The sequence below is a fragment of the Mizuhopecten yessoensis genome, unplaced genomic scaffold (assembly GCF_002113885.1).
Source record: "Mizuhopecten yessoensis strain PY_sf001 unplaced genomic scaffold, ASM211388v2 scaffold2329, whole genome shotgun sequence".
In the NCBI taxonomy this organism is placed as follows: Eukaryota; Metazoa; Mollusca; class Bivalvia; order Pectinida; family Pectinidae; genus Mizuhopecten; species Mizuhopecten yessoensis.
This window is the reverse complement of record NW_018404492.1, coordinates 294,009-305,274: the sequence shown is the minus strand read 5'-3', so window position 1 is coordinate 305,274 and position 11,266 is coordinate 294,009. Positions and strand designations below refer to the sequence as shown.

The 11,266-nt window shown below is 36.2% G+C and overlaps 1 protein-coding gene across 2 annotated transcripts; it reads right to left on the bottom strand.

Moving 5' to 3' along the window:
• Positions 1 to 2,032: 2,032 nt before the first annotated feature.
• On the bottom strand, positions 2,033 to 5,538 carry LOC110445570 (toll-like receptor Tollo). 2 transcript variants are annotated; one of them, XM_021490234.1, is made up of 2 exons: positions 5,185 to 5,538; positions 2,033 to 4,247 (listed from the first exon to the last, which is right to left on the bottom strand). In XM_021490234.1, the coding sequence occupies exon 2, from the start codon at positions 4,225 to 4,227 to the stop codon at positions 2,167 to 2,169; it is 2,061 nt and encodes a 686-aa protein (XP_021345909.1). In that variant the 5' UTR covers positions 4,228 to 4,247; positions 5,185 to 5,538; the 3' UTR covers positions 2,033 to 2,166. The 2 variants fall into 2 exon arrangements, with proteins under 2 accessions (XP_021345909.1, XP_021345911.1); XM_021490236.1 differs by lacking the exon at positions 5,185 to 5,538 and adding an exon at positions 4,784 to 5,168.
• Positions 5,539 to 11,266: the final 5,728 nt, after the last annotated feature.

The following is an 11,266-nucleotide window of genomic DNA, read 5'->3' as shown; positions in this document are numbered from 1 at the left end:
TATGTTTTGGTATTTTGGGTTGAATACTTGGTCGAAAGCAGGATTGTTAGAGTTTGATTTTAGTTGAGCTGCAAACTGTAATGCAAGTTTTGTTTCCTTCTGTCATAATGGGATGGTTCATTTGCTTCCACGTACAGGCTTTTTATAGGTGTTGTTAGAAAAGCTCCAAGGGCTAAACGTCTTAGATCTGTAACAGATCAAAAAGTCATCCACAAATAACGACTCTTCTGTTGATTAACCAAGACATTTGACTATATCATTGGTTGTAAGACCAAACAGGGTTACAGATAGGATTCCATCTTGTGGGACTACCATTTCCTGTTTAGACGTTTCAGAAAAATGTGAACCAACACCGACTTTGAAGTATCTATCTGACAGGTAATTAGATATAAAATTGGGAGGTTTCCACGTACGCCAAGGTAGTGAAGATCTTTCATGATGCCATACTGCCATGTAGTATCATAGGCCTTCTCAAGACCAAAGAACACGGCACCACATGTTGGTGTAATGTATCACAAAGTGGGTTTACGGGCTAAGGTTCAGCATCTTTGTTTCAGTTAGAAAAGTATTTAAAAACAAATTGTCGCCACAACATGCATATTGATTGATTGATTGATTGATTGATAAACTAGCATGACCTGCGTTGTGTTAGGGATGCGAGGTGTGGGATTATATTCTGTGACGACGATTAAAAAATTCCTTCACTTTCTTTTATGATGAATTGATTTAGTTAAATGCACTTTGCTATGTGTTATGCACTAATGGTTTTGGCTACGTTTTGATTGAAAAGGAAGTTGGTGATATCAAATATTGTTGAACAAGAGTTAGATATATTTGTATACAAGATAAGCACAGTGCATTAGTTGAATATCTCAGAGCCAAATGATGTGTCGTTTTTGTCAAATGTTAACTTTCGTACGGGTACCATCACATAGACTTAATGCAAAAGCGGGAAGATTGCATAGATCTATTCCCATACTCCAGAAATGTGGTTCTGTATTACACGTGCTCAAAGTGAAGATGAATACAATTTTGGTATGGAATGACAGTTATAATTTGAAATTAGGTAATTTTTGTTACATGGGAAATACCATCGTCGGATACCCACGGTTGATTTCGCTTCGAAGCGACGATGTGGAAATACTTTATCCGACCAAATATGGACCAAAATGTAGAACTCGTTTTATCGATAACAAAACTATAATTTAAAATTTAGCCATGCAAATGCTGTATTATCAAATTGAAGTTATATTGATATGTATATGTGTTATTTTGCTTTGTTTACAATGATGCTATACCTCTTTAAATGCTGTTGTCACCCTGTGACAATACTATGTACAGATTGTATTAAGGTAGCCTGTTGTGACTTGTTATCAATCTTTATTGGACCACTTCAATGTCCCAAATATTGTAAATGTGTGGAACACAAAGACAATTATGTCTATTGCCATGGAAGATTATAGCCCGAGTCATAACCCATGATAATTATTTTTTTCTCGTCCGATCTGTCTTGCACCTTTACGTGACATTTCGCGGAATTGTTACAGTGCAAAGTATTCATCTGCGCGTTAACTGCTTTAAATTGACAATCTGCATAATAAACGTTATATGTATAGTTTTGAAGTTTAGATATCTGATGTTGTAGATAAAATATAATCTACACTGTGAAATACTTTGTCATCTATGTAAGAACGGACTACATTTTTACGCGGAAGCATTCAAATGTAGCTTAAGTAGTGAAGAGGTCATTATCATTTGAGGCCCAAAACGGAATACTGAAAGTTTTTAGCAAAATATTTTGTTTTTCGAACTTAAAGGTGCGAGAAAAAAATCAATTACCTGTAACTGAGCAAGATCTGGCTTTCGCCTCGGTTGGGATTTTGTTACAGAATCTTAACCCTCGACTGAGATAACCCGATCTAGCTCAGTTACAGGTAATAGATTTTATTAATCCTTTTTAAATAATCTGGTACTGAGTATCGAGGGCGCGACAATGAAATAATAAAAAAAAACTTTGACAATGTCGTGACGTATATAAAAGATTCATTTAAAGGTACAGATTCATACTAAATGTTAAACGCACAGCTTGATGCATTGTCTTCCAAAGGAAAGCATTACCATTTATATGATAAGCGAACGAAGGAAATATATCTTTTACGGTAATTGTTAAACAGCACAATAATAGTTCCTGTCTTTTTTCAATACTATAGGAAGTTCGTATTTTAGTTTATCCCAAAACAAGCGCTTTTCTGATTTCATTCCTCCTGGAGAAAACATCTTTCTGTTTTTAACTCTCGACCTCCATGGTTCTTCGTTAAGTAGTTCAGCGACGCTGTCGTGATATTTTATGTAAATGATTCTGCCCTCGTTAAAATCGAGTATTTCTGCTCTCTGACACTCAAACGCGCACCATTCGTGTTTGTCGTACCTGTCCGATAGAACGATGATTATCCTCTTACTCCGTTCCAAATGTGTTATCGTTTCCTCGGCCCTATCATTCCCGACAGGAAGATCGCGTATGGGAATGAACATCTTGTAAGTAGGCTCTAGTTTAGCAGCCAGCTTCATCAATACCCATTGTCTTATGTGGATATTTTCGTCGTCGAAGGACACGTAGATATCGCTTTCTGTTCCAACCTCTTTGTCAACAATGTATCTATCTCTGGGATGAAAACCAAAGAACCGATATAGCAGGACCTTTGTTTCGTACGGACATTGTTTAGCCCACACCACTATAACAACCACCACCACTAGTAGGACGCCGAAGCCTACCGCCAGTCCTATAACTAGATCGTACGAACAATCTAGGAGACTGTTGGTAACTTGCATGATAGCGAATTGTTCTTCTTCCTCGAAAGTGCATTTCATGTCACGTCCCCGTGTGTCAACTGGTGACCGCTTTATCCATTCCGCCATCCAGGTCATATCACAACTACAGACAAACGGGTTATTGCCCAAATCTGTCTTCTCGAAAACTATCTTCTGCATTGTGTTGGGTATCGATTTCAGATAATTGTTCTTTAAATCTATAAATTTTAAATTACGCGTTTCGCTGATTGCCAATAATTCTATCTCCTGTAGACTGTTCCCTTGCATGTCAAGAATCTGAATTGCATGCATATAACTCCTTTTTGTTACCTGTGCGATACTATTGTAACTGAAGTTCAATACGTATGTGTAGTTAGGTGACAGCGGGGGTAGTTGTAAGGGCAGTGACCTAAATCCTCTTCTGCTACAGTCGACAATTAAAATCTGATTTTCTGGCTGTTTTTGACAAAGACAGCTTTCGGGACAATCTGTTGTTATATTGCACACCAGTTCTTTCAGTCTCGGTATATACATCATGTCCTCGTTATAGAGTTGGTATGGTGTCTTACACTTCATCTGTAACAACTCACCCCTAACGTGCATATAAAACGAACTCTGGAACTTGCTCACGATGTTGTGCACGTGACAGTCACAATTCCATGGGTTGTTCCGGAAGTCGATTTTATACGATTGGATGTCGACGGCAACATCGCCGCTAGGGTGGTACTGAAGTAAGAAGTCATCCCGCCAGTCCGTCATTTTGTTGTCCCTCAGATTAACCATAGCGAGAGACGATTCTGTCAAGTCAAATTTCCATCCAATGGTATTACTGAAGTTCGAAATGCTATTGTTTTGAAGGTCAAATATTACGATTTTCTGTAACACGTAAGCCCATGGCTCGAATGTATGAAGTTTGTTGCTTTGCAAATAAACTTCGGTCAGGGAGATTAATTTGTTATGCCCAAAGACTGAACTGTCTATGTCCTGTATTGAGTTGTAAGAAAGGTCCAACACGTCAAGGTAATACAAATCATCGAATATACCGTGAGGAAGAGTCACCATATTGTTATAACTCAGATCCAGTGTTTTCAACCGTCGGAAACAAGAAAATGTCCCATCGTCAATACTGTCAATGTTATTGTTCGTCAAATAAAGTCCTTTCAGATTATAAAACACACATAGACCAGAATTCTTCTTGAAGGACATTTCTGTAAGTGAGCGGATGGTGTTGTCGGCTGCTGACAGATTATATGCACCAGGCCGGCAAATATCCAACAACGTCTCGTTTAGGAAGCTGAGTGTTTGGTTCAGGGTATGAGTCGGTTGGTCCTCGTTGTTACACTTCAGCCAGCAGAAGGACAAGTGAGTATAAGCCAGAAGTAACCACAGACAACGGTATACACTCCCACCAACGGGCATGATGATTTTCGAACACGTTTCTGTAGAAAACAAACAACAGATGGAATGTAAGTAATTACATTTTATGTAACATGTTGATTGTATTATATATATAAAAAAAAATCAGCACATTGTTACATTTATGCAATTTTAGGATTACAAAACTCTCATGATATTTTAATCGTTATCTAAATGTAACTAAAATCCTTTTGTTAAGGTTTAGATTTTTGTTTTTGTTTACAATTTTAAAACGATTATAGACATATTTTACACATGTCCTTTCATGTTTTCATTTAGATATTCAAATATTGTATTAAGGTTTCCATAATTTATCCGTTTATCTGAAAATAATAAATGTTTAAAATTAAAAAGTTTGGTCCACACCAAATTCCACTTACAAAGACATGATGAACCTCACCCCTACCGATGCAAACGTTTCACTAGGAAAACGTTATACATATGTTTCCTTTATATACATATCTATATAATATCAACTTCATTTGTTCAACACCAAAGGATTCAGTTTGTTTATAAAACAACATTCCTCGGAAAATGTTGTCATATGTAACCTGATTACCTTGTTTGTCTTAAATGATATCAGTCATTGATATTCAAGATCAATCCTTTACAAGAACTGCAATAGAAATATACGTTCGTTGTAGCTTCAAAAAAATCAAACTGTATGACCACCTCTGAACTGATATCATAAGGGTCATTAATTTAATTTAAGTACTTGATTACATCGCGCGTACCAAATAGAAAAAATACGTTGAGTATTAAAGCCAAAATTAGTTTAAACGCTATGGTAAGTTTCTGATAGAATATATACACATATGTTTAGGTACATGTAGGTTAACAGCAAACGATTAAATTTGCGTACCAAAGCAGCTCGTTAAAAGTGCTAAAAGTTCAAGATATAAAACACTTTTCTAATGAAGAAATCTTTGTATAAGCATACACGTACACGGATGTACTTACCACTGTGGCGATATTATCACATGGGATTGTTCGCCGCCGGTCAAAAGCGCGTGCCAAAGGTGTGCTTTATAAATACGTGTTACAATGGAACAGCGTTTATCACAGAGAGGATACCCCGATACCCCAGGGTACATACTAAAATGAGTAGTCGAAAACAAGTCCTTGTCATTTTACCTACTGGTTTGTCACAGTTGTTTGAATGGGTTTTAAATGGTTAATCAACATTGAACCAGGAAGTTACACGGAGAGGGAAATACCTGTTTGTCGGACTGCTGTTTATATCGAGTCGTGACAAACATATCTACAACAAGTATGTACGTCAGACTCAGCTATTTAAATATGTATAAGTATTAGACTCATTGCTCTATTGTTTGTTATTTACATAACCCTAACAATTTAATGTACCTGTATTGTCCTGTCGTGGCTGAAATGTGTATTATGTTAACGAAGAGCTGTGCAGATAACACAATAGGCTATCTGCACAATAGGCTTGTGTGTTCATTGTATCGCGACATATTACAACGAAGCGTGCGTGTCTGACACCGTATGCACGCTCACAGAATATTCTCTAAAATTCTACAAAAATACTGGATGAAGCTTATAGTCCCATATTCGGACAAAAATCCTGCAGTATAATGAATATATCTAATAACGTGTATCATAATGGGCCTAACAACAATAAGACTATTTCGCTTGTATCCCCGTACCAAGGTCATGGTCCTGTCAACCAACTGATTTGTCAGCTCCGGTACCCCATTGTACGCCCACCAGTCACCGCATGTGATTTATATACCCGTGTTATCTACTTACCGGTAAATGAAAGTCTAAACAAAAAAAGTTTAAACTGTCTAAACAACACAACCAATAAAAATGTCTATGAGACGTTTCGATGACTAGTACGATATGTACACTGTCACCTTCATCAGACAAATGACCAATGAAGCGTATGCACACAAAGGTGTAAAATGTGTACGAGTTGTCTATAAAATCGATGTCGATTTCGGCTACGTTGGAAACGTATGTACAATAGTTGTTATATATGTACCGAAACGACAACTGATGTCCGATGCTCACAATATACAGACTCATATGAGTTATATGTGTAGCTCCCTAAGACACGACCCATGAGATATGTTTTAAAAATTTAAATGGTCCCCGGGGCCTGTGCTATGAACTATTTAGTGCCGCCTACCGAAGGTGTCGACAGAGTTCACTTTTTTCCAAAATACTATCAACACATTGTTTTACGCTATCAAATAATAGTATATAGTTCAAAGTTGGATCTGCTGCAAATTATGAACGCAAATATGTAACAAAACATTGCATTATAAAAAAAGTTCTTCAATCTTATACTTTAAAATTGTTGGTATTTTCATACACGTTTTTGCTATATCAATTTTCTTCATTTTTTTTACGGAAATGTCACACCAATTTCCGGTTTTTGTACACCAAAATTCTTTTACTTTTATTTGGTGCATTATGTCGAGATACAACGGTAAAAAATTCTATTTCCAAATAAAATCCAATAATTGTATGACCTAGAGTCATGTGTGATCATTTAACAATACGTCGCACTAATTTATTATCATAACTGATAAAAGTGTCGTCAGTAAAGTCTGCTGCTCATGATGAGCTCAACTATAAAGCTAGATGTTGCAAAATAAAAAAAGTCATGCAGTCTCACACACATAAAAGTTTAGTATGTTATGTACATTTTTAGTTGTGTCGCATCTTTACGGAAGTGATAGACACATTTCCGGTGTTTGTACATCAACATACTTCGGATATTATTTGGCAAATTATGTTGACCGACGATAGTAGAAATTTCGAAAAATGGTAGAATTGCAGTTAGGACATGTACAATGGCCAAAATAAATAGGTTGTGGTAATTGACATCCTTGGATAAACCCCCCTATTATATCATATTGAATTTAGTAAAATCATCACTAACTATAGGTCAATGCAAGTATTTCATAATTAACCTTAAATCATTCCAATATAGTATCACTGTGGATGCTATGGTTAATAGTAGAGTATGAATAGGGCATACAGCAAAAGTTAGGCAATTTGTCAGAACATTTGGTTTACCAGTATAATATGTTGAAGCTTTGTTAACCCATAACATTGTTTCTTTTTAGGAGAATTATAGTTTCCAATTCATGGATAATTGTATTTACTGGTGTTTTTTTTTAATTTGACAACACATAGTCATTATTGGTTATTCAAAATATTTTTCTGAATTTCTTCATTCTCAGCTCAATCTTATATCATGTTTCTTTTTTGAATGTATTCACAATATGCAGTCTCTGATTCCGTAAAAATTTGATATAGCTAAAAAGTGTATAAAAATATCAACATTTTCAGAGTTTAAGATAGCACAACTTTTTTTATTATGCAATGTTTTGTTAAATGTTTGAGTTCATATTTTGCAGTAGATCCTACTTTAAACAATATGATATTATTTGAAAGCGTAAAACATTGTGTTGATAGTTTTTTTGACAAAAAAGTGAACCCTGTCGTACACCTATGGAAGGAGGCACAAAATAGTTCATAGCACACGCCCTGGGGACCTTTTTAATTTAAATACAAATATTTCTTGAGTCGTGTCTTAGTGAGCTACAAATATAACCCAGTTATGGTTAAATTACATAGTGGGCAAACTTCTTTTGTTCCTGTTACAGGTCCTTTACAAATATGGACTGCGTCCTAAAACTGTAACCGATAAAGTTACGCAATACATACTAATTGTCCATATCGCAGCTATATTTCCCTAAGATCAGGGATAAACACATGGATCGAAAAATCTATTCTTTATGCACAAGATGAACATAAATTACATGCCTCAAACAACCAATACAATCACTAAAAACATATTTTTATCGACGACAGACCGATATAAAAAGCCGATAAAACGTCAGAATAATTCAGACTAGGATAAACGCAGCTTGTTTTTTTTCTGAATATAGTTTCTAGATTATCTCTATTAAGCACGCGTTTTCAAACGAACCGTGTCTTTCTCGGTCTTCTTCATTCATTTCACGTCCAACAACAAGCACAGATATAACTGGGGAGTTGAATAGTTCTTTGTGGAGAAAATCGAACAATCAAAACTTCTTCAGCATTCGAGATTGTCTATAGGCCTTCTTTAATCTGTTTGCTACAAGCTTAAGTATCACACGTTTATACACCCATCTAACTTTCTTACTTTGTGCTTACTTTTATCAGGCTAATTCTTTGTTTTGCAAACCTATTTGCGTTGATGGTGACATAAGAACGAGTTCTTTTGCAAATTCAAAATGCCTTAGGCCTTTTATGTGAAATAACAAGGATTGATTTCAGTCGCTGTTTTTTTTTGTTTTTTTTTTTTTGCTTGTTCAATATATAAGTAGAAGAAACCTAAATGCAGGCATGGCGCAGCTCTGCTTCGCTCCCGTCCTGACCTCTAACCATTCCTATTCTTCATCATTACATAAACCAAGGAAACACATTCTCATTACCGAGTTTTTACCGTCCGTATGTTTTACTAGTATGTCGAACGTCACAAACTGTCTCTCTGCATAGTTAAAACTATAAGCATCCCAAATTATATGGTATATGGTGAGTTGGGTAGGTATCCCCTAGCAATTGAAATCAGTGTTAGAATGGTTATGTTCTGGCATAAGCTTAGAACGGGTGGATCGAAATTATCTAGTGTAATGTATAAGTTAATGTATAATATGCACCAGAATTCTATATTAAGTTTTAAATGGTTAACGTATATACAAGATATTTTAAACAATACTGGATTTAATCATTTATGGACTTACAAGTAATTATAATAGACAATGCTTGAAAACTAGCATGCTGTTGAAACCTCCTCACGAGGTTAAGTTTATTCAATTTTCAAATACCAGTTTAATATTGAACCATGTCTTTTAAAGCTTAATCGTAATGAACGAAAAGTAATATGTAAATTAAGAACATCAAATATAATATTTCCTATAGAAACAGGAAGATGGAATAGAGTCCCACACGAAGAAAGGTTATGTCCTCTATATGTAATAACTGTGTTTGGGACGAATAACACTATTTGTAGCTATTAGACAAATTTATATACCAAATTATTACTGTCAACCCAACTTATATCAAAATGAAAGAAATGTTCTCAATATGTAACACGGTACTTTTAACAAAAGTAAGTAGATTTATGCAAAGAGTAATGAAGCTACTTTACATCTAAAATAAGTTAGCTACAAGAATTATTGAAATGGGTTGTTATTGTATGAATTGTATTATGTGTCATATTATGTGTGTACTTTGTCCATCAATGTATACTATGTAGTATTTGACCTCTTGTTACGTACGTATACGTGTGGCGTTAGGGTAAAAAATAGAACTTGAACTTGAAAATTCCATTCTGCTGACCGTTCGACTCATGCCCCTAGCATTACATTTCTCTGTTTGTTTTCTATTCCATATACATTTCTTCGTTAACTGATTAAGGGTTTTATTTGGGTATTTATGAGTTATATGGACCAATTTATTACTTAAGAATGGCATTTCAGCTTGGGAGGATTCAATCTAACAAACAAGAGGGCCTGTATCACTCACCTGAATATGTTTAAAATAGTTGGTAGGAAGTAAAGATATAGCACTCCATGGTAAGTGCTGTAAGTACATATGAAATTTCAGAAAGATCCATCCAGTACTTGAGATATAGGGAGAACAAACTTCAAACAGAGCCCCACCCCTATGCCCCTAGCGGGGTCATACCCACCAATTATACAAGGACCCAAGGATGCTCCAGACTAAATAAGATAAAATCCCTTAATCCCAATGGTCGAAGAAGGATGCTAAAGGTTTAACCTCTATTTCTCCTATTGGGCCCTGCCCTTCTGCCCCCTGGGAGATCACACCAACTGCTTATACAAAATTGAGTCCCCTTGGCTCAAGGATGCTCCAGACTAAATTAGGATAATATCCCTTAACCCCTATGGTAGAAGAGGATTATAAAGGTTTTACCTCATTTCCCCTATTGGGCCCCACCCCTCAGGTCCCAGGGGGGCCACATCCACTGTTTATACAAAACTGGTTCCCCTTTACCCAAGGATGGTTTACACCAAATATGGACCAAATCCTTTCATTCCTACAGAAATAGAAGGATTTTAAAGGATAATTTGTTATGTTTCCGCTATTGGGCCCTGTCCTCAGGCCCCTGGGGGGCATGACCCACAGTATATACAACGTTTGTTCTCCTTCACCCAAGGATGCTTCAGACCAAATATGGAACAAATCCTTTCATTGCTACAGAAGAAGAATTTTAAAGAAATTGTTATATTTCCCCTATTGGGCCCCGCCCCTCAGCCTACAGGGGGGCCAGACCCACCATTTATACAAAATGTGTTCCCCTTTCCCCAAGGATGCTTCTGACGAAATATGGATCAAATCCTTTCTTTCCTACAGAAGAAGAAGGTTTTTAAAGAATATGCCATATTTCCCCTATTGGGCCCTGCCCCTCAGTCCCCAGGGGGACCAGACCCACTCTTTATACAAAATTGGTTCCCCTTCCCCCAAGGATACTTCTGACCAAATTTGGTCAAAATCTGCACAGTTTTTCATGACTAGTAGTGTTTCAAAGGAAAAGTTGACAGACGACTGACGCTTTGGTATGGCACAATGCAAGCTCACCATGGTCCTTCGGACACTATTCAGTCAATAATATGATATTTCTTTTCAACAGACTTCAGTGTCTACCGTTATATAGGTGATATACATACTTTTCTAGTTGAAAAGAAAACCTTATCCGTCTGGAACCTTATGAGGGTTTATGCTTTTTTCCCTTTTTTGTTGTCCTAGTTCTTTCTGTATCCTGAATTGCTGGTTTATTTTAGCTACAACTTTATCATAACCTCGCTTTTCCTGCGGCAATTGGAAACAATCTAATTATTAATAATGTCAGTAAGTGGAGAGACACAGCACTACTTCCATTATTCATATAAAACTGGTATTTCTGGGAACCCCAGATTTGATTCTGTGAAGTATCATCTGAACCAATGTCAAATTCACAAATAATTGGACTTGTGAATAAATTGAGAGATGATCA

What these genes read in the sequence shown, in the direction of transcription:
- LOC110445570 (XM_021490234.1), bottom strand. Translation starts at nt 4,227, where the DNA reads ATGCCCGTTGGTGGGAGTGTATACCGTTGTCTGTGGTTACTTCTGGCT.